A 24,619-nucleotide genomic window follows, 5' to 3' on the forward strand; every position below is an offset into this window, starting at 1 on the left:
TTCAGTACTGTTAAAAATAGTAATTAAAAGTTATAACTTTTGTACTGTTTTTTACGATGCAAATTTCGGAAATATATCGGCTGTCCAAAATAACTGAATGCAACATTTATTTGATATTCTGTATTATGTGTATTTTTTTACCACAGATTAAATAAAAATATGAAAATCATTTTAAGGCCTAATAAGTTTTTTTTTAAATTTTGTTTCGCATTTAATAATTTATTTTTGTTTTCCTGTGACGATATAAAAAAAGCTTGTGATTTTAAGCGGCTAATTCAAAATACAATTTTCCTTCTCTTAATCGTTTGCAAACGGCTAAAAAAATCCCAACTGTAATGGGTCACACTAGTAAAGTTCTTAGTTATGATCCCAGAGGGCTGGGCGACTGATTAAAACACGTGCACATGAAGGTACCCTACATAAGCAGATCCCGCACGTTCGATCGACACCGGTTTCGTTCCCAAAACTAGTTTTTTATTTTATGTCAGGTCATTATCAAAGAAAAACGCACGCGCTCATACCAAGCCGATTGTAAAGGGCTAAACAAATATGAAATTCCTATATTCAGTGTGTTAACTTGGGACAGCCGATTTTGAGTATGTACTAATTGGTGCTTTGTGACCGCTGAACGAGAAAGCAATTCACATATGTAACATTTGAATGTCCACATTATTAGGTTTGTCCACATCTCGAGCACACCCGCCTAGCTGTGACATGACACCCCTCACAGGGCGTGAGGCGTTACTAGGTGTTACTAGGCTGTCCTGTACATATGTCTAGCTATTTAATTCGTATGTACTACTATTTCAGATCACAGAACTAAATAAATGAAAATGTACAGCTAATAGCTAGTAGGAAGAAAATATGTACCTTGCTTTGCAAATGTCACAACCGTTTACCTTCGCAATTTACCGACGGAAGACTATCATCGACTATATATAAGCTACATATTTTAAAGTGATTGAATATGTATTATTTATTGGGAGATTAGGACTATAAGAGATAAAGACTTGAGAAAATAAATAACTATCTGGCATATAAGAAATTATCTTTGTACAAGATGACCAGCCAACTTGGCCGCCAGTATGTAGGCCTCTATATAAGAAGGTTTTGTTGATTTCCTTTGCATCTAATGGATGAATATTCAATTCAGTAGAATTCATTTTGCATGATTGGAGAGTTAGAAGGAATTAGGATTGGAAAGCAGAGAGAATTAATTAAAAAGCTTTAAATTGTCACTTTAGTATAATATCTCAATCTCTCTCCTTTTTCCAAATCCTCCATACAATTTCAGACAGTATAAGCGTGTATTTACAAGATGCAACATGTTTCGCTGGCTAAATTTAGAAGGCTCAGAATGACTGATTCAAGCGTAATACAAAATATGTAATATCTTTCCTTGGATAGAAGGAAATAACCCAACTGTGTATGGAAATGGGGTATGTATCAAAAGCTTGGATTTTGTTATACAATGAGGGATAAATGTGATTCTAATTGTTTTATCCAGTATAATTTAATCACAACGTTGGCGTTACATGATAAGTCGAAATTTCAAAATGGCGTTATTTGCAGATGACAGTGTCAAATGTGACGATGGTTGGGAGAACTAGGCCTTAAATAAAACCTAGCAAATATACAACTTTTGATGGACCCTATTGTCGCTTTGGTTAGTCAGGTTATTTCTCTCCACCCTGATGTATATGGATGAAGACACAAGTATTAGGCGCTGATCTGAAAGCAAGGAGGACTGAGAGTTACATGTGTTGTCACTCTTGCAGGAGCTTTGTCAGACGGTGTTAAACATATAAAAGGTGTTTCCAGAAAGAAATGATCACTAGATGATTCCCAGAAAAAGAATAGCATTACTTTACTGGAGGGATTGGCACAACCCTAAATATATCATTAATGAGCTAATATTTGCATTTTGATACAGACTGGTTTTATGCGTTCATTCAAATCGCTAACAGTTTTAAAAATTACAGTAAACGGCTTCAAAATCACTTTTGCCAGCAACAATTTCTTACAGTGAATAAATAATTTTATGTATTTTAATACAGTAATTATGTACGGTACATACAGGTACATACGGTACGTATATACCTTACCTTTTATTATTTTTTATCTACATTGATAAAAATTCTGGACTAATTAATGAATAATTTCTAAAAACTTCTGAACCATAAAGATATAAGTGAAATTAAGTTACTCGGCATTTTGTAAGCCATTACCGTGAAGATATCTATCCACTAACATTGAAATTTACGCATGAGATTTTAGTTAGAAGTGGAGCAAATTATTTGAATAACGCAGCAAACTAAATTGTACACGAAAAGAAATCAGCTTCCTTATGATCACGTATTGTAGAAGTTGTATTACCATATTTTATATTAATAAATTTACGAAAAACTATTTTCCTGGACAAATATTGAACCAGAGAATGTGTGCCTACTTCGAGAGAGTTTCCTCTTGGGGAAAGAATCACCTCGTAAAATAAAACTTTTCAAAGACGCAGTTCTCTCCTGCTTTTCCTTTAAAAAAGACCCTTTAGTCATATCCCCTAAGATAACACTCAAAGAGAAACTCCAGGGCCTTCCAAATGGAGTTAGTGTAAAAAAAAATGCAAAAATATTTCATCAATGCTTTATATCAGCCGATTATAAACTATCTGCCAAATATTAAACTTCTACCCGATTTTTTATAATACGTAATATCTAAAAACATACAGCACTTAACAAAAATAGTGGCATTATTTGAAGGAAAGATTAAAGGTACATTTAGACACAGTTCTAGCATCTAATTAATATTTACGGTTTTCATTAGCAAAGCCGTGTAGGAGGTATTTGCGATGAAAATCGACTTGTGTCACAATAATGAAATGACTGTCCTCAGATTTGGACTGTTTCAAACCTTCATCTTTTTAGGTGTTGGGAGCATCTCACTGAGGGTGGCTTGTCTCTTGGTGGCCGTGCGCATGGTGTAACCTGTGGAGATGTAGTCATTTCTGCACAACTGCTTCTGGAGCTTCTTGGCCAATGCAAAGTCCCGCTTCTCCTGCGCTATCAACTCCTCAATTCGCCTCTGCTCTTCCAGCAGGGACGGGTCCATGTCTTCAAACTCATCCAGATTGCCGTTGAGTTTCATTCCGTTCCGTCGGGTGGGTTTCCCGTCGCTGGATTTGGGGGAGGTATCTTTAACTCTGCTGATTACGTAATCGCTGTGGTTGTTGTTGTGTTTGATGTCGTCTCCGTTCCTCTCTTCCTCGGCCAGTTGGTTAGACATCCTTCTGGTGACGGCTTGGTTGCTTTTATCACTTATGAGGTTATCTTTACATTTTGGTAGCTGTCCGTTTCGTCTGAGCACTCTGGTGTTGGGGATGCTAATCTTGAAATCATCACTGCCGCTTATTGCATCACCGTTGAGTACTTTACTTTTGTCTTTCAATTTGTTTGAATCTATGTGATTATCTGGCTGCTTGTTATGGGTGGCGGATACGTCGGAGGCGGAAGTCAAGTCTCCGAAGGAGATGCTTCGCTTGGACCGGGTGAGGACCTGGTCTCCGGGAAGTGTTCCGTTGGATGCCAGCTTCACGCTGCTCCGTGATGATTTTCTAGGACTAGTCTTTTTAGGAGTAACTTCATTATGAACTATAGCCACTTCCTTCTTGGTGCTGCTTCTCAAGTATTTGTTTCGACTTCCATCGACGGTTTCATTTCCGCTGCCAGATTTTTTTACAACATTTTTAGTTTTGGTGGGAGTAACCTTAGCGGGAGTGTGGTTTTTGACTGGGGTCAACTTCTTTCTGTTGGACTTGTGATTAGATTTAGGATTTAATAATTGAACAGCTTCCTCGCGTTCCTGGAAAAATAAAGACAAAGTCAGTAAACCGAATGAAAAATGGGAACACCAGAAGGAAAACCTCTCCGGGGGGTGATGTATGATCCATGTATGTATATAGTACCTTCACGTAGGAGGCAGGGATGCTCAGCAGGCAGACGAAGGAGGACTGCGGCCGGTGCGGCCAGGAGTCAGACTTGCGCAGCTTCTCCAACCCATTCATGAGCTGCGATATTTCAGGAGTCCTGAAAATCAAAATAAATATTCTGTTAAAATTACATTGTGTAATAAGTCATTTAAGTCATTTCAAATCAAAGTTAGGTACACAATATTCATATCAAAGTTAGGTACTGAAAATATTTGTGAAAAACCATTACAATGATTTGAGTGATATTGTTGGAAATTAGTGTATTATGGGTTTAGTAAAATATAAAACAGAAGAGCTGGAGTGAAACAAAACAATGGGTATATTATGAATAGAATATATTAGAATTAGAATATATTATGCCTAGTGAAAAGGCCTATACTTATCTTAAAGTTTTTAGCTTTTTTGATAAATAATATAAATTATAAATACATATGTATGTGGTACTGACCTGCCGAGAGTAAGTTCAGATGTTCTTCTTGCTCGAGGTTTTATAGGAATGCATTTCATCGTTCTTCCGCTAAATCTGAAAACAAACATTCACAACCTAACTTAGTACACAATTTAATGTTTACAGAGAAATTATGGTTCCATAATAACTCAATACACCTTTAAAAGCGAACCTACGGAACCTATTTAATACAGTTTTTGTTTGATTACTTTTCAAGACTTTAAATCACTTTGTAAAGGTGTGTTGAATTGTCATTCTGATGAGTTATCCGTCCATCAGAAATGATAACCCAAAAAAAAAATATATATGTACATTAATCTACTACATATGTACATTAACCTCTGGAAAACCGTTTGTGCACCAGTGAAATTAATTTTTTTACCCCCGACAAACTGTTGGTGTGCGAATTTTGCCCTAGCTGGAATTTTTTGATATGCAATTTAAACCTGCATGCCATGAGAAAGTGCATAAATTTTTAACAGAATTGCTTGCTTTTGATTTCATTTTTAGTTCATTTTTGATTACTCTCAAAAAGGGTCTGGTGTTCCAAAAGTTAAGGTGGGTCATTTAAAAAAAAATATTATTTCTCAATGGTAATAGCAACAAAAGGATCCCAAATGGGAGTCAAAATGACGAGTGCAAAATATTTCCATTTTCTAATGTGACAATTTACCTCCGCTTTGACTTTAGAAAGTTTAAGCAATTTTAATTTTTAGGGATTACTTCTAGTGCGCATAAAAGGTACTACAAATCCGATAAAAGCTTGTTTTTGTCATCTCTACAGCAAATATAAACGTCCCAGTTTTGATGAGTGGGGGGATATGGAGAGGGGGGAAGGAGCACCAATTGCACTAAGTGAAAGCGCCTTATTCTAAATTTTCTGCTTCAAATGAATCCGATTGTAATGATGTTTTAAAACCTACTATTTCACCTCATACTCCTCAGAAGCAGGCTGTGGTCACTATTGATTATTCCACACTACAGTAGAACCCCGTTAATTCGAACCCCGATAATTCGAAAAAACGCGTAATTCAAAATTTTCGCCAAATAATTTTTCGCAGAAAAATTTTTTCATACAAAATTCTTTTTCATTCGAAATTCGTTAATTCGTAATTCGAAATTTATTTTTTCCGCGCACGAAAATTTGTTCATGTAATTCGAAAAAATGTTATTTTTGCGAAAATAAATCATAATATTTCGTAAATCTGAATCTAAAAGTCAGCCGTGGCGGTTAAACGCCGAAAAATGTATTTTTACGTGGTTATACATCGTCCTAATTAGTATTATTATTTTGTAAATCTGAATCGATTTATACTGGAATGTCATACTTTTTCAAATTTATTTCGAATAGCCGAGTTTGAAGGGTCGAGAAAATACGTTTTACGTGGATATATGTCGTAGTTTTACGAGTTTACACCAAATATCTGAATTTAAAGGGTCGGCCGCGACGAAACTCGGCCGCGAAATTTCGATTTACGCGCAAATGTATCATATATATACGAATTTATTTCGAATATTTGAATTTAAATGGCCCGCTGCGACGGAAATCGGCCGCGAAATCTCAATTTACGCGTAAATATATCGTATTTTTACGAATTTATTTAGAATATCTGAATTTTAAAGGGCCCGTCGCGAAGGAAATCGGATGCGAAATTTCAATTTACGCGGAAATATATCGTATTTTTACTAACTTTACTTCGAATATCCGAGTTAAAAAATACGGCGCCATGGAAATCGGCCGAAAAATTTCGATTCACGCCGAAATATGACATATTTTTACGAATTCACTTCAAATATCTGAACTTATAAGGCCGGCCGCGACGAAAAACTGCCGATAAAATTCGATTTACGCGAAAATATATCATGTTTTTACGAATTTACATCAAATATCTGAATTTAAAGGGTCGGCCGCGACGGAAATCGGCCGCGCATTTTCGATTTACACGGAAATATATCGTATTTTTGCGAATTTATTTCGAATATCTGAATTTAAAGAGCCGGCCGCGACGGAATACGGCCGCGAATTCTTTTTACGCGGAAATATATCGTATTTTTACGAATTTAAATACAGATATTTGAAATAAAAGGCCGGCCGCGACGGAAAATTACCGCGAAATCTCGATTTACGCGGAAATATATCGTATTTTTACGAATATCTCAATTTAAAGAGTAGGCCGCGACCGAAATCGGCAGCGAAATCTCGATTTACGAGTAAATATATAGGATTTTTACGAATTTATTGCGAATATCTGAATTTAAAGGGCCTGCCGCTACGGTAATCGGCCGCGAAAATAAAGAAATAATTGGTATTAATACGAATTTACAACTAAAATACCATCCGGATTTGAACAGGCCGCCGAGAAAATCGATTTTCGGCTTTTTTTTTTTTTTTCATAAAATTTCGAATTACGTGGGAATTCGTTAATTTGAAATTTTATTTTTGATGTCCCGTGGATTTCGAATTAACGAGGTTCTACTGTATCTAAAACTTGTAAAAGATATGTAGTGTCAGACATAATGTTACGGTGCATATTTCATTGATAAAAGAGCCAGACTCTACGTTTTTGGGTTATACATATTGCACCAAACTCTGATACTTTGAAAGTTATAAAAAGATCAATAATTATTGTACCATTTGAATCGTTTTTGGCTATTGGTGTGATGGATCGAACATCATAAGTAAGAGCTTCACAGATGCACTCATAGAGGGCAGTGCATACAGCTTGCGTGGAAGTCTGCAAGATGGCAGCCAGTGGCCAGTAGTCGCCAGGGCCAGTGGGAATGCTCCCAGACAAACTTACTGTTTGAGATCTCAATTAGCCAGCTTCTAGTTAGGTCGACTATCGAGTCACCATTGTAATACGAAAAGTATTATTAAATCCCTGATTTATCACAAAGAACCATTATTTATAATCTCCTTCCACGACGAGTTGGAGAACTGTTTGTGGGAACACAACAGAAAACATGATGGTGTAATATATTTGCTTAAAAAACATTTAGATAAACCATTATAATGAATAATTTGTTTGCGACATATGAGCAAATTACCATTTCTGCATTTTTTCACATTTTTTAATGGTTGAACATCGGGGCCATATTCAAGGACAACATGACAAGCTTTGGAAAACTGTTAAAAAAAGCCAGAAATTCATTTTCAGAAAATTGTCGAACCGTATCTGAATTATTTACTCTAGACGTGAGTAATTCTCAGTTATATTTGCATAAAAGCTCCTTAACACACTTTAATCGGGAAGGGTATTTCAACCCGTTTGGTCGATTGATGCTTAACGTCAGGCAGGGTATTTCTAGTTTCTGCGCGCGCCTCGTTTCAATGGCAGAAAAGAAGAAATTATCCAATGTTTTTATATGAATATTATATATGTACCAATCTCTTTGTAAAGGTCCCAACTATTTATACATAATTATCAAATTGCAATGCAAGTCTTTTTTTTGTATTTATCTTGGAGTCTAAAATGACCTATATTATTGAACACCTGACACTTGATAGGTATTGTTTAATTTTGAATCAAGGTAGAAATATAAACCCACTTATTTCGCCAGAAATGTTTATTGCAGAAGAGACATAAAAATGATAAATCAACCTATTTATAACCTTTAACAGGGAAGAATCTATGGCGACATCTATGAAAAACTATCCTAACATAAACATCAACTTATTTATTAACTTTTAACAGTCTGTTGGAAAGGTAAGCATCTACATATAACGACATCTATGCAAAGCTACACTAAACTCTATTTTCTAACAGGTATTGCGTTTGAAGATCAACGAAATAAGTAATTTAGATAACATATTCTGTTATTCTAATAATTCGATTCCTGGAATGAGGGTTTTTATGACCATGAAACCCGAAACAAATCTCTCTATCTCTGTTCCGCACCCACTCAACTCCTAGGTGCGAGCGAGCGAAGAGTGTCGGGCGCATTTATCAAAAGCAGGTATCGGCAAACACAGTTAGGCGGACCATAATAAATATTTACAAATGCATGCCAGTTTTTAGAAAGCAAATTGTCCTACGGTTGTGTTCCGAGGAGATAATATTTATATTTGCTTTTTCAAACCTTTCAAAATGGATTCTGAAAATTACGAAAGTGATGACGAAATCGTCGCAGATAATTTATCTGCCTGTTCTAGTAATTATTTGCCTGAATTCCATAGTGAAAGTGAAGAATCTAGTGGAAGTGAAGAAATTCCTTGTAGGAAAAGAATGTCAGTGATGCCATTACAGTGATTCTGAAGAAAGTTATATGGAGGAAGAACAATGAAATATTAGATGAACAATTTTTAGACGTGAACTGTAACTGATTATATAAAGGTGATTAGAAACTTAAACCTAATAGTGTATAGTGAAAAACAATAAACAATATTACATGAGCAATACGAGAAGCATTCTACGCTAAGTGATTATTTTTTATTTCTTTTGAAAAAATAACCAATATTATTAGCACGTTCCGATGGTTTTGGTCCGCTGTACCGTGTGAGGGGCAATTGCACACGTGGTATTTGAATGGGTAATAATGTGTTACTCTGACGATACTAGAGATGTGGCAATTGTTTTTGTTTTTGTAATGATTTGGGCTTGGTGAAAATACAATAATTTGTAATTTTATAAAATTGAAACCTAGTTTATACTTCAAAAATTGAACACTAATGACCCAACAATGACTTTGTTTTCGATTTATTAAGTTGCATTAGAAATAATACTTGGTTTTCGGCTAGAAATTTTATAGCTTGGGTATGCTGAGTTAGTATGAAGAAAATTTTATTAAAATATTTCCATTATTTTCGAAGATATAGCGATTTAAAACAAATTAAAGAAATTCGCGCGAGACCTTTATTTTCGCCCGTTTTCAGCAGTCTGCCGGCGAAAAAAATAACCCGATCAAAGTGTGTTAAGAAAATCTTATTATATTAGCAACGTACCTACATTGTTAAAGTTTACACTCCAATTTGGTTTACCATTAAAACTCAACCCACTTGTAAAGATGGAGCACGTCACCCTTGGCAGTTAATCTCAGCGTAGATAACGCTTTATATTGGACAGCTGAACTAAAAACTATAATAATTGATCTTGTCATGTAAAGAAATAGCTACTATGATTATTGTTACTGAGGGTCAGGTAACAAACTGAATCTCCCCATTAGAATATTCGAGATTTAGTTGTGCGTCGTGTTCTGTACCATGTGTGTTGTGTGCAGTCAAAATCAAGTAAACTTGAAGCACAAACCGAACATTTCGGTAATAATCACAAATCCATGAAATATATTTCGATCAGATCAACAGGCCCCCAGTAATAATAATCACCCCCCGACCGGACGCGCACACTCTCCTCTGTCCGGCCGGGAAGTGACGCCATCTTCAATTTTAATCACTTCCTGTTATTGCCAGAGCGTAAACAATAGACAAGACAAATCACAGATTTGACAGGTTCTTACTTACTGCCAAGTAAGAAAAATAATCCTATGTTATTTACATAACAAGTTGTTGGCTGTTCTAATTTTAAAATATTAATCAGAATCATATTATTACTACGATATTATTAATGTGGAGCAAAATGTTACCGAACCCTCAATGCTGAAGAAAATCTGATGAAGATTTTCAATTATTATTTGTAGCACAGTATAACGTATGAGCCACGGGGTATTAAATTTTATGTAAACAACTATTGCCGGGGCAAATGAGAGCCTCTCAGGTTAAAGTAAGGCAAGGCTTGTGCTGTCATTGGGAAAAAGAAAGGTTCAATTTTTGTTCTGAAATAAAAGAGTCGGCTAGGAGCAATCATATAATGTTTATTTAACCAAAACAAATTATGAATTAGTAGTCAGCATTTTCAAAATAAATAACAAACAATAATCATACCTGTGGACCCGATGTAAAATTGAGCTAATCTAACAAACTATCTAGAAAGTACTTGGAACAACTCGGATGGGCAGAGCAGGATCTCTCGTACGTGACGATCTTGAATCCAACCACAGCATCCAACTACATCATCCCGCGGAGCTGATTCCTTCAAAGGCGAGCTCACTCCATAAGGCGAGGGTAGCCGCCAACGTGTTTGTAGATGGGACACGTCGAGGCCTTTTCCATCGAGGGGGCCCACAAATAAGGCTTTTGCGTGAACTCCTTAGTTTCAGGGTGCATCCGTGTGATAATTCAATTCAACAGGTACTATAAGCAAAAACTCCCGGTGCCACTCAGAACACTTTACATTTTAAAACGAAAAGAAATTTCTCATTTTGAAAACACCAAAATATGACGATGGCATGCGGACAATCATTCTTAACAACAAGGATTGCCCCAAAATTAAAAAAAAAAAAACAAGTCAATCACTTTGATTACACTGGTCAACACATTTTTTGTCCCTTTAACGAAAGTAGCCAAATCTGACAGGAAATTTCACGCTGATTTCAGATATGTGATTAGTTTTTTTCTATCACGTCAGGTTTTTATGGGTTTTAAGTTTTACTAAAATGTGTATTAATTCATTTTTATTCGTGAGTTATCATTGATTTTTTGATTTTTGACCATCCATTTCATTTGGTCATGCTGCAAACATGAAAGAGAACTATGACAACATGAAGCTGCTGTTAACAAAAAATAATTTTGTAAAATACAAATGGAAAATATGTGGTGATCTAAAAATAATAGGGCTCCTACTAGGACTGCAAGCGGAATACACAAAGTATTGTTGTTTTCTGTGTAAGTGGGACAGCAGAGACAGGAAAAACCACTATGCCAAGAAGGACTGGTCTACTAGAAAGCACCTTAAACCTGGCACGAAGAATGTTCAACATGCTCCCTTAGTAAAATCTAAAGATATATTACTTACACCCTTACACGTTAAATTGGGTTTGATGAATTTTTTCAAAAGGCTTCTCTAAGGATGGAAATGGCATGATTTACTTAAAGCAAGAGTTTCCTAAGGTCAGCGACGCAAAAATTAAAGAAGGAATATTTGTGGGACCACAAATAAAGGAGGCTTGACTGATCCGAATTTTATAACAGTGTTGAGATCAGTCGAGCTAGCCGCTTGGTCAGCCTTCAAGAATGTTGTCGAGAACTTTCTTGAAAGTCATAAAAGTGAAGACTATATCAGCATTGTGTCTGAAATGCTCATAGTCTATAAAAATATGGGATGTAACATGTCACTAAAAATACACTTCCTTCACTCTCATTTGAATTTTTTCCCCGAAAATATGGGAGATGTCAGTGACGAGCACGGCGAACGATTTCACCAGGACATTGCGGATATGGAAAAGTGATATCAAGGAAAGTGGAGTCCATCTATGCTAGCAGACTATTGCTGGACCCTGCAGAGAGACTCTCAAAATACTCACAAGCGCAAATCAGGAGCAAAAAAAATTAAATTGAATTAGTTTTGAAATTTTGTTAAGTAAGTACCCGTCATACTATGGAAGAATTATGTAAAAAAACTTTGTTAAATAATAAAAAAACCTGACCTATTAAAATTTTTTTTTGTTTCATTTCGTGTTTATGGATACTAAATATATATAAAAAAAATTAGCTATGCTTAAGGGACAGCACTTAAAAAAATAAATGTCGACCAGTGTTATGTGACATAATCAAATCCACGTCGTTCCTTTTCCCGGCGTAAATTTAAAATGTGATGTTCCTCGGCGGAAACGGTTCAAAATATACCAAAAATGTTGCCAGTCAGATTCAAGCTGGTGAATTAATTCCTTCACTGACCAGGAAAAGAATTATTTTCGTGACAACAGGTAAATTGCCTCTTGTACGTCTGCAATGTTATACCCAAACAGTTGAAAGTGCTGTAAAGACTGTGACTGAAGCCTCCAGTACTTTATGTACAGTCTCCAAGAGAAGGTCTTATTGAGGGGAAGATAGAGTCTAACAAAATAATACGTACTGAAATTTGACAGTAAGGTTTTTGCTGCTATTTGAGTACAATGCCTTGAGAGTATTTCCATTCAAATCATATAATTAAAAAAAAAATTACAAATCAATATATTCCCTTATTATGTGTATTATTAAAAAAAAGTGCATTTCGAATGTCTTGTCAAACTCCTTTGTAGATTGACCAAGGGTGGGTTTATCTCCATTTCATGAAATTTTCAGAAATTTCAATGTCAAACCAGAGGTAAAAGATGACTTCCAAACATTACAAAAAAAATTCGGTGATTTTAAGTCCCCATTTAACACCCTTTTATCACTATTACACATCAATATTCTTTAAAAAAATTCCCATACAGTCGTGACGCACCTCAATGTACATAGTCATAGACTGTGTTGCATTGTGTTGAATTATATACAATTGGTGATGTAAATTTTTGTCAATAGAGTTGAGCTTTTATTTTCAATGTCTTTTTATATTTTGATGCACCTGTCTCGAGACAGGAACGCCAGGAGGCGTCTCGTAGAAGCGACGGGTCCCCGACCCAAACAGGACAAGGAGATAAATAATTAGAGAAAGGGGCATTCTGACCTGTTGATGGGCGCCGGATGCAGCGGCTTGAAGTAGCACAGCTCCTGCGCCAGCGAGTCCTCGCTGCTGGTGTCGGGGTCCTGCGCCCCCTCGCTCGGCCCCCGCGGCTGGTGCGGGGGGTGCTGCAGGCGTGGGGGACCGGGCACGCCCCCGATGGAGTCGTGGTGGAGCACCACTCCGGAGCGCACAGACAGCTCCCGGGAGTGGCCGGCGCAAGCTTGCTGGGGCTCCCAAACCTACAATTTACAACATTTTATTGTTTACTAGCTGATGTCCCCAACGTTGCCCAGCTCGGACAGTAATTTCCCTCTTATTTGAACGTCAAGTGTGCAAAATTTCATCAAGAAGCATCAAAATTCTGCTTTAAGGGGTGGGAAAATAGGATGGAGGCAGTTTTTCGAAATCTTATGCAGACAGTGACCTTCCTCTTGTTTTGGAGATCAAGTTTGAAAAATTTCATGTTTTTTCAATGTTTATTTTAATTTTAACACATAAGAGGCATAAAATAATTTTATTTTTATGTGACAGTCCCCATGTAGTAGTGGGTAGTGGGTACAGGTAGTTCCTGTACCCACTACCTGTTGACTAGATAAAATGAGGGAGGATAGATGGACGCCAGTATCTCGCATGCAGCGGGTATACTGGACTGCTAATATTACAAAAAATTGCATTATTGATGTTATTGTGGCGGAAAACGTCATCTTTTTTTTGTTTTCGAAAATTCGATTTTTTGTATTTATTTCAGGAAATTCGTGAGGCACTGCCTACAAAAATTCGAATTTTCGATAAATATTAAAAATTGATTTGGACCAAACAACATCAATATTGTTGAATTTTTCAAACTTAGCACTCTATCACACTCAAAAGTCACGAGCCACCACTGCTCACACGTATATTGTCACCTCATACTCATTGAAATATATATTATTTAAAAAAAAAAAAGTTTTGTGATCATTCTTTTTTATAACAAGCAGAGATAATGATAATGATCATTGAGATCTCCCATACTGAGGATTTCAATTACACATTGAAAATGAATATTATGAAATAATTATAAATACGTATGTAGCGTCGAGAAGAATCCAGATTGAATAATTAATAATAAACCGCTCGACCTACTTAGGTACGTACTTGCAGGTACATACTGACAGCCAAATGGTAAACAAAGCAACCTACTTGCTACAAGCACGTATTTGTCTATCGGCGACAATACTATCGCAAGTCAGTCTGGCATATTACGACAACTCGCCAGAAGGTTCGAGTCTACCGCCTAGGCATAATTGCCGCGCTGCCGAAACTTCGCGAAAGGCCCAGACCGAGCGAGTGGCTTCAATTTAGTTGCCATCCATCTACCTACTGTTGCCACCGGCCAAACAATATAAATAAGCCCGACGCAGCGCGCAGCATTATTAGTATTCAGTCTTTACTACCGTCGGCTACTACTACGTGCAACCGTACTACGGAAACTTTGACCCAGTTTCGCGAGCATTCCATAGTATTGTGAATAATAAACGTGAAATATTGCGACTGTAAAATCAGCTTTCAATTTATTAATAAACGCTATACCTGAGTTGGGAAGATCTTTTATTTGTACACCACGATAACCACACATATATCTGTAATGTTTTTTAGTGCAGTTGAGTTGTTTCGGTTTCCGTCTGTATATTTGTTGTTGTCAGTAGATTTTCTATTTCTGATCTCCCTATGTTTCGTATCTACTTTTTATTTGAGATTAAAATGTTTTTGTGATTTTTAAAAGAGAGTTTAGAACCATGGTATTAGGTATAAAACTTATTTTAATACTAAACCATTTCCACCGTCTACAGTCTATACCATTTACAACCAGTGGCGGCCAGCTCTAAGGAGCGTTAAAGTAATCCAAAATTTCAGTCATTCTTCAACTGATATAATATCATCAAAAATCAAAGCAGATAAGAGTAATATAATTCAAGTTAAATTCAATCTGCTAGAATTTTCGTTCTTTTTTATCACGTGTCTTAAGTTATGTGGTGCGAACTAATCCCATATCGATCACAGACAAATGTCACCCGGGAACATCAATTATCTATACACGCAGAGCGTGGATGTCGACCATAGTATTGAAATTTCTCAAAAAGTGAACGGCGCTTGCCAATGCCTCTTAAGGCGGCGATACACATGCCTGTAAAATGGAACAGTAGCTTGCATGCATGTTAATGGCATGTACAAGTTACTGGCGCAATGAGAATACACATGCAAGTTTTTTTTTTTTTTTTTTTTTTTTTTAAACATACAACAAACGATGTTGTATTCCCAAGAGTTATTGAACTCATTAAGGGATCGCCAATTGGTAGTTTTCAAATAGAAGAGTAAAAAAAATTAAAAAAAGCGTTTTGTACAGAAAAATTAGATTAAAAATTAAAAATAACCAACCCAACCCAATGTGCAGACACAATGTATGAAGAAAACATTTACAAAACATTTCACAGAAGCAACATACAGACACAACATATGAAGAATCACTTTACAGATATGTTACAAAAAAAATTGTCTTATAAGACTTTATGAATTTTTATAATCACTCATTTGATTTATGTACTGTTGGTGTCAAAAAGTTGAAAAAGTATCCTCAATGATGGACTATATAAATGCATAAAAACAAAATCAGGAAAATACATTAAAAAGTACGGGGCCAAAAATAAACAGACCTAATACAAGATGTTTTACATTCAAAATACATGAGAAGATTATAAAAGCTCATCATCTCTGGATGTACAAAGTTTGGTATTTGGAGATAATTAGGACGGCTATCAGAAACAGAGTTTGTACCTACTTATGACTCGTTTTCCAAATAACATTTGAAAAAATAGGATTTCAATATATCGTTTCGAGATTTGTTAGAGGCATATACCTGTCTTAATTCTTCAGGCAATTTGTTATAGTTAGTGTAGGCAATATATTCTAATGATTTCAGTCCGAACTTTGTTGAGTGTATTTTTGATATATGTAGTTTGTTGTGTTGTCGTGTATTATATTGGTGAACATCGTTGTTATAGTTCAGTTTTATATTTGTGTGGGTGTTACACTGAATAATATTTAAAATGGTGTTTGTTATCTCAAAGCTAGGAACCATCTTAAATGGCAAAACAAGTGCGTGACGGTAAATATCTTTAACAGGTATATCCCAAGGCAAGCCAAAAATGTTACGCATGGCTCTATTTTGGATTATTTGCACCTCCGATATCATTTTTTTGGTAGCAAAGCCCCAGATACTCGAAAGATATGCCAAGTGGGAGTGAATCATAGCATAGTACAATGATCGCAGTATGGCTGTGGGAAGCAATCTACGTAGTCTGTACATTACACCGGTCACCGGAGCAATCTTTGATTTAACATGGTCAAAATGGTTTTTCCATGTAAGCCGTGAGTCAATTAAAAGTCCTAGATACTTCGCGACATCTGTTTGTTCCAGTTTGTTTATTCCCAAGGAAATGTTTAGGCGTTGTCCTTTCCTATTCCCGAATAGCACATAGTGAGTCTTTTTAATGTTAAGGCTAAGTTTATTGATTCTCAACCACTCGGCTAGATGACCCAAATCCCTTTCCATGTCTTTTTCCATTTCGTTTAAATTAGTATTATGATAGAATAATATTGTGTCATCAGCATAAAGTTGAACGGTACCTTTCAACCCCCATTTTGCAATATCATTTATATAAATCAAGAATAATAAAGGCCCGAGAATCGAGCCCTGTGGTACACCACATGTTATATTTCTATGATCACTTGATTCTTTTCCAATAACAACCGAAGAGCACCTACCCGTAAGATAACTAGATAAAAGTTTTAGATTTTTGCCCACGATGCCCAGATATTCAAGCTTTTCTAACAGAATCTTATGATCAACCGTATCGAACGCTTTTTTGAGGTCTATGAAAATGCCCGCTGCATATTTTCCTTGATCTAAGTGTTTTTGAAGAGTTAGTATAAAATCAAAGGCAGCACATTTCGTGTTGGAGAATTTTCTGAACCCATATTGTTGAGGCGTGAGAATATTATTAGTTGTGAGATATTTTGTTAGTCTATTTTTGATTACATGTTCAAATACTTTGGAAAAGACTGGGAGTATTGATATTGGACGATAATTAGATGGATTTTTTTTGCAGTCTTCTTTGTGAATTGGAACGATTTTTGCTAGCTTTAATTGATCCGGAAACAGTCCACTCGCTAATGATTGATTAATGAGAATAACAAGATGATCCGCTAATTTTTCTTTACAGAATCCGAGTAAGTTAGTTGTCATACCATCGACCCCTGGAGATGCATTAGTTTTTAGTTTTGATATAATTTTTAAAACTTCTAGTTTGTTTGTATTGGTCATGTAGAGGGACTGTAATGGCTTTGGTTCCACGTTTATTGTATTTACGTCATCTGAATGAGATGGGATGCTCGCAGCTAGATTTTCACCAACCGATGTAAAGAAGTCATTAAACGCTGTACATATCTGCTTCGGGTCATTTATGTCTATATTATTGATGGTAAGAGTTTCAATTTTATTTGTCAAGTTCTTTGGACTGTTAGTTATGATTGAATTTATTGTTTTCCAAGTTTGTCTTGGATTATGTATGTTTTCTTTAAAAATATCTGTGTAATATTTTGTTTTGGCGAAACGTCTGTAATTAGTTACCGAATTTCTCGACTTATTTTTAAGTGATATAAGAAGACTGTTTAGCGGATCTTTTTTCCACTGTTTGTAATAAGTATTTCTTTCTCTAATAAGAAGATCTAATTTTTTGTCAAACCATGGTGTATTACCTTGCTTAGGGTTTCCTATTCGTAACCTTGGCTTAAATTTGCAAGTGTCAATCGCTGTTTTGATATATTTAAAAAATTGATTAAAATTTTCGGTTATATTGGTAGTGTTGTGAGAAAACGGTTGGGTTTCAAAATATGTTCTCAGAGCCCTCTTATTGACACTGATGTTTATGTTTGGTGGTATTCTGTTGTTAGAGTGGTGTTTCAAAGAGTTTTGGTAGTCTAACATCATTATACTGTGATCACTTATCTGGTTATCAATATTGGAGGTCGTTGAAGATATGTTTTCTCTATTTGATATAATATGGTCTAAAAGAGAACTGCTGGTTTCCGTAACTCTCGTGGGATGTGTATTATTACATATGAAATAATTATATGAAAATAAAGTTGCGTCCTTGCATGCCTGTATTTGCAAGACGTATACACATGCCAGTCACTAGACAGTACGTGTCTCAAATCACTCTGAGACTGAGTAGTCTCAAGCTTTTTGGCAATGGAAAACATTCGAAGTGAATTAAATATCATCGTATTGCAATTGGCAGTACAATGTGTGGCTAATTTAATGAGAGACTGAGCTACTGGCATGCCCGTACCTGTCGCGACGTTCACACATGCCGGTTTCATAGCCCCCCTCGTCCCTGAGTCGTCCCCTCCCTCAACTTGCATGCCAGTAAATCAAATGTTGTGCAATCTACTTGCAAGGCAGGTACAGGCATGCAAGTTAGCGTATACACATGATAGTAGCTGGCATGTGCAAGGAGCTTGCATGCAAGTGTGCCAGCTACAGGCATGTGTATTCCCGGCTTTAAACTCTTCGGTGATAATGAGCCACTTAATGGGGGATAAAATCTCATGCGGATGCGGTTTTATAGTGAGCTATGCGGGTTATTGTAACAGACTGACTGCAATGTGCACAGAAAGGTGCAGGAATGGAAGTAGGTAGGACTAGGAACAACAATATTCTCTCAGTACAGTGGTCGCATGTATTTACATATGTATTCATGAGATGTGTGTATAAATTGATGTATTATGCGTATTGGCACAACCACTTAGTATCTTTCACCGCTGAAGGTTTACCTGACATGACGAAGGGATGGATTGGCAATATTTTTAGCGCACTACCCATTTTTGTGAGTACATGCCACCACTGCTTACAACTAGGGGGTCTATAATGCCACCCGTTTGGGCGATATTGCACTTAAGGGATTTGGTTCCGTACCTTTGGCTCGGCCTTGGAGGTGGTGGGGTGTTGGCCCCCCTGCCCCCACAGCTTCACGTTGAGGAAGTTCTTCAGGAACCTACCGCACCTCCCCGTGGTGGACATCAGCTCCGGAGATGGCGGAGTGTGCCCGCTGTTGGTCTTCAGATAACTAAAAACATACACAACACACACTTAGTGAACATTCTCAAATCAATTGTATCTTCTTGTTCACGCAATTAATCCTATATATAAAAGATGTTATTGGTTATTTGATTCGCTTATAGTTATATTATATTTATTTTTGTAATAACTTAACGAGTAAAACCTCAAATTGTAATATTTAATTTTTAAGACGGTATTAATGATTTATATTTCAAAATTTAAAAAGGTTATATTACCAATGAGGCCACTAGAATCAAAAGCGGAAGTGTCGAATCGTTGAATATGCAGTTTTATAGAGAAAGGTTAATTTTTTCTCGATAATATATTTGTTCGTAACATAAACCTCATTAATCTGTAGAATTTTTACTTTAAAATGTTGCTGTTGTAACAAAAACGGTAGTGTCCACCTCGTTTCTAAACAAAGGCTACAGTTTTTCAAGTAACCAATCAGGATGCTCTATTCATAATGGCCGCCATACCTTACTTCATACAAACTAGTACAGCAGTGTCGAGCGAATAATGCACTAATTAGTGATTGTTTGAGTTGATATAACTATTTATTTTGTGTAAACGTTACATATTCGAAGAATAGAAACTTTAACTGACATTTTGCCACCAGAATCAGCAAGGAAACGTATAAAACAACCACACAAATGGAAGGCAAACATTTCCATTGTAAACGACCGCTATGTTATGAGCAAATGTCAAAATATGCCATTTGAAGATTTATCTAAATAAGATCACAAACAAAAAAATTTGTACTGATCCGGTTCATGTCAGCTGGGTACATAATTTGACAACTGAGCCCAAATAAATGTTATTTATTTAATATTAATTAAGTTTATTTTTTATTTAAACAAAAAACTGTTTATTTTATTAAAAATAAGTTTTCAGTTATTATTAACTTTTCGCTTATTAGAAACAGCTGTCATACCTAATAATGTTAAATATATATTATAGCAATACTTTTTTTGTAAAAATAAATTGTTTTTTTAATTTATAATAATATTAATTACTCATTAAAAACAATTTTATATTAATTTTAGAAAATAAATTTAGGAGATCAATTTAAAAAAATATATTAAGTTATCAATAATATTTAATTGACCATTACACTTTTTCTTTTTTATAGGTACTAAACTTATGTATCTATGCTTATTTGTCCATTCTCGTCTTAATTTGCAGTATAATTTGCAGGAGGGTATAACTCCAATCGAAAATTGAAACCGAAAAAAGACTCGGTAATCTCCGTGGTCTGAAACATCAACATTTCAGCTATCTAATGAAAAACTCTGAATGTCTATGGAAAAAATGTTGACAGCTGAGTGGTACATTTATGGTTGTTTGATATTTTGATCTCGAACTGCGCTGTTCTTGTGTAGTTTTGGCAGATTTTAATATATTGTTTATCCAATATTAGCGAGAGTCCGTCAGTTTGTGGCTCTCATTTCTCAATCGGAAGCAACAAGCGGAATGGTTCGTTATGAAATTACACGTTGCCAACGCTTTATCTTGGCATCTCGAACACAAAATAAACACATATTTGTAATCAAAATTCCATTTGCTGAAATAAAAATGCTTAAAATGTAACTGAGTTTTTCATTTTCCTGTCGTGAGGTAATTTTTATTTTAAAAATATTTTAGGCTAATAAGTAGGCTCTGAATGAAAATTATATTGTCTATGGTCGCGCTTTTTTTTGAGTTTTCGCTATCCTCGTCGATGGTATGTGACGTAATATTGTTGCACGCATAAAATTAGTCTAAATATTAGCATATCAATATCATACTTTTATGACATCTCGATTATTTATTCCAACAACAATCGTATTTGAAAATGTTCATTAAAATTTTTCATGACAGCTCAATTGTTTTTCTCGTGATAACAAGTTTCCACCTGATAAAGCGCTGTCAGGACAGCACTTTGTCAGATGGAGCCTTGTTGTCATGAGGAAACATTTCAAACATTTCTGTTTAAAAATAATATTTTAGGATAATGAGTGGGGTAGGCTCCAAATGAGAATTATACTGTCTATGATCGGCCTTTTTTTTATGTTTCCTCTATTCTCATTGATGGTGCCTGACGTATGTATACACAGCATACTAAATATTGGCGTATCTATGGTTAAATAGTGGACAATCATACAAAAGGGACAGAATTATCAATCTAGTGAGTGGTTTATTTATGATACCATGTATTCTGATGAATTAACCTTTGGTTTTGAAACTTGTTGATAATTTTTGTTGAAAATACTGTTGTTTATCAAGTTGATTATTTTCATTGAATTTAAAATGACGACACACAGTAATTTTACGATCAGTTCGTCTGGGGAAAACAGCGTTATGCGAAATAGTGAGATATTAGATTGTAGTGAGCATATACACATTAAAAGCTTAATAAATGTATGTGTATATTTCGATTAACAGACAATACGTTTTATGTATTTTAATCAATTCATTTCTATGTTTTGATTACAACATGCGTAAAAGAAAAAGATTTTTCCATAATATTATCTGTTCGTTTTGAAGATTAAAAATTCCAGTCATGTTAAAACATATTAACAAATAACGAAATGCAGGAATAAAACTTTTTCACCGTAATAATGACAAATATGCCAAGCGCCGATCGTTCTTGAGTTCAACAGCTCGGGCTGTGGAACGATTTGCTGGCCTCTGTGTTTCCTCCCTCCTACAACATGAATCTCTTCAAGACCAATGTTCACTCCTTCTCTTCAAAAAGACCACCGCACAGCAACCCCAAATATGACATATTTGTCTTGTAGCGATAATGTATGAAAAAAATGGCGACTTATTGTGAAAGCACGCTGCTGGCTGTCACCATAGGCCTTGTACTGTCATCAGTGCTTGAGGTTTCAAAACGATTTTTGCTGAGAATATAGTTGAATACATGCCACATAATTTGAATGGATCTGCACAAAAAGAGCATTATTTCTAAAATAGACTTAATTATCGAAGAAGACTTTATAAATCAATTATATTATAAATAATTCAACTCACCCATTACTTCCTCCTTTCACGAGATAACTGCCCAGCGTCCCTCCTTTGTTGGCACTGGACAGGTGCTTGTAAAAATCTTTAGAGCTGCTGTTGGGCGTTTGCGTTAGACTGGAGTTGAGTGAGCTGTTGTTGTTGACGGAAGTGTTGTATGTGTGCGAGTGAGCCGCGTTGTGTGAGGGGTTGGGGTTGTGGTGCTGGTGGATGGGGCGGCGAAGTCCCCCCCGCAGCCGCGACGTCTCCGCCAGCTGGCGCGCCAACAGTTCGTCTTGCCGCAGCTTGGCTTTGCTCTCCTCTCTCTCCCGCTGTTCTTGCTCTTGTAGTTCGCTAGAGAGGAGGACCCATGTTGCATTTTTCAAATTTAATTTATTAAGCTATTAAAAATAATAATTTCTATGGTGTGTCTCTGTGTAACTCGGGTTCAATGAACTGTAGAACTGGGATGTGCTGTGATATTGAAAATTTGAACTGATTGTTGGAACAATTCAGACAAGTGATAAGAGTACCAGTAGGTACCAAACTTATTTTATTTTTAATTAATAATTCTATGCATAATTTTTTAAAGTTTACTCATTAAAATAAATAATAAATTCCCTTTAATATTAATTAGTCCTCATTAAACCTTACATATTTTTAAACATAATAATATTTTTTATGTATGAGCAAAAACAGCAGTAAGGTTGTATGGAGGTTACTTATTTTTCTTTCGATTTCTATAATTTATTAATGTAAAATAAAGAATCTTTCACAAATGAAAATATAACTGATTGACCATTGTCCCGAAGAAGTTTGAGTGCAACCGAAACCGGTCGGCCTATATAACGCAAAAAAGTGGTTTAAAACGAAGTAGCAAAAATTAATTTATATGATGTCATGCCTCAAAGTGTTTGCTTTCTTCGATAATTGAATATAATTTATGAAAAATAACCAAGGCGCACAGCTCATGCCGCTAGGAGGCGCTAGTATAGCATGTTGCCATAGATTGTATGGGAAATATCAGGAGTTGGAAGTATTATTATTATAATAAATAATAGAGACAATAGCTACACTAGCTCCTCCTAGTGGCGCGAGTTCTGCAGGTTGGTTTTCTTTCAGTAATTTTAATGGATTTTAGGTGAAATATTTTCTTAATTTTACGTTAATAAGTATGTAAAAAAACAAAATCAAAACTAATAAATTCGCTCCAGCATGATGACTAAAACAAAAATATGCATGAAGTCGAAAACTTTTAGTGACAGGATGGCCTTGTGCAGAAAAAGCAATCAAATATTCAAATGGCATTGAAGAAAAATAAAATTGTTCATTAATATGCTGATCTCTTTAAATCAATTTGAATGGTGCATTTTTTTAGGATGTTTTTTTATAAGCAGCATTAGTTAAGCATGAATAGCGACAGGCATATGTCAATCTTGGTTTTATTGTTTTGTAAAGAAGACTACCTAACGTGATCTGACATTTGACCCAGATCACGTTGAGGCATCAACTGTCAATCATCCACTGTTTATGTTGACAAATAACATTGTGCTTTTTCTTCATCAGAAAATATAATAAAAATTGGTGAATAAATGTTGAAGGGTTGATGAAAGAAGTTAAGAGTTGTTCGGGACAGCTGAACAGTGACCAAATGGCTTCCTATTGTATACAGATAAGGGTTTTGTTTGAAGTGTATTACACTATGGTTAATTTGGCTAATTTATGCACCCTTGATGGACCGTGGCAACTGAAGAGGATCGTGTAGGGGTTATAATTAATAATCGAAGGCAGAAAAGTAAAATAGGTTACCGAATGAGTTTTTCCGTTTCCTTTGAGTGTTTCTCTTCCAGAAGCTGCTGCTCTCTCCTTATCTTCAGAATTTCAGATTCATATTCTAATCTGATCTCACCGGGTGCGCTTATTATGCGGGTATCTTCCTCTGCAAAATAAACAACGAAAAATAATATTGTTATTCCTAGAGATCGTGACAGAAAAAAAAACAAATCACTCCGACAAAAACAAGTTATTGGCGAAGCCAGATATGTCAAAATGATAAAAGATAATGAACCAACCTTCCGATATAGCGATATCTTCTCCATTCAATTTGATTTTCACTTCCTCTGGATAATTATCTTTGATAAACTCCCACAATTTGCTATTAATTAAGTTATTTTGTTTGGAAGCCTTCCGCAGCCAGGAACCGATTCGCGTTCTACAAAGCGGGCACGAAAGAGCGTTGTTTTCTATCGTCCCGTTGAAACACGCGAAACAAAAATCATGGTAGCACGGTAACGTAACTGGTTCTATATATATTGATTGACAAATTGTACACATAAAATCTAAAAGTGTCAGTTTATCCAATTTTAATAACTTATTGTCATTTCCCGGCGGCTTCCTCTTGAACCTGGCCGCCATTTTTACTACAAAACAGCTGAGGAAACTGACTGCTGTTTTACCAACTGTTAAATTGGAAATATGAAAACGGCTATTTTTTTTACAACTCAAAATCGGAAATGTGTCAACCATAAGCATAACTAGCCATGACTCACACTAGTGGTTCAGTGGTT

The 24,619-nt window shown here is 35.7% G+C and overlaps 1 protein-coding gene across 1 annotated transcript; it reads right to left on the bottom strand.

Annotated features, from left to right (window-relative positions):
* LOC149411109 (uncharacterized) lies at window positions 1–24,467 on the bottom strand. Its single transcript, XM_089647118.1, has 8 exons — window positions 24,125–24,467; window positions 23,862–23,991; window positions 22,083–22,406; window positions 18,924–19,074; window positions 12,914–13,149; window positions 4,431–4,505; window positions 3,959–4,079; window positions 1–3,855 (listed from the first exon to the last, which is right to left on the bottom strand). Exons 1-8 carry the CDS (start codon window positions 24,465–24,467, stop codon window positions 2,902–2,904), a joined length of 2,334 nt encoding a protein of 777 aa, XP_089503244.1. The 3' UTR covers window positions 1–2,901.
* Between the last annotated feature and the right edge of the window lie 152 nt (window positions 24,468–24,619).

This window comes from Hesperophylax consimilis, chromosome 26, assembly GCF_061612785.1.
Source record: "Hesperophylax consimilis isolate HC1 chromosome 26, BYU_Hcon_1.0, whole genome shotgun sequence".
Taxonomy (NCBI): domain Eukaryota; kingdom Metazoa; phylum Arthropoda; class Insecta; order Trichoptera; family Limnephilidae; genus Hesperophylax; species Hesperophylax consimilis.

Coding starts and splice junctions, on each gene's coding strand:
- LOC149411109 (XM_089647118.1), bottom strand. CDS start 24,467: ATGGCGGCCAGGTTCAAGAGGAAGCCGCCGGGAAATGACAATAAGTTA. Junction 19,075..22,082: donor GTGAAAGGAGGAAGTAATGG/GTGAGTTGAATT, acceptor GTATGTTTTTAG/TTATCTGAAGACCAACAGCG. Junction 4,080..4,430: donor TCTGAACTTACTCTCGGCAG/GTCAGTACCACA, acceptor TTTGATTTTCAG/GACTCCTGAAATATCGCAGC.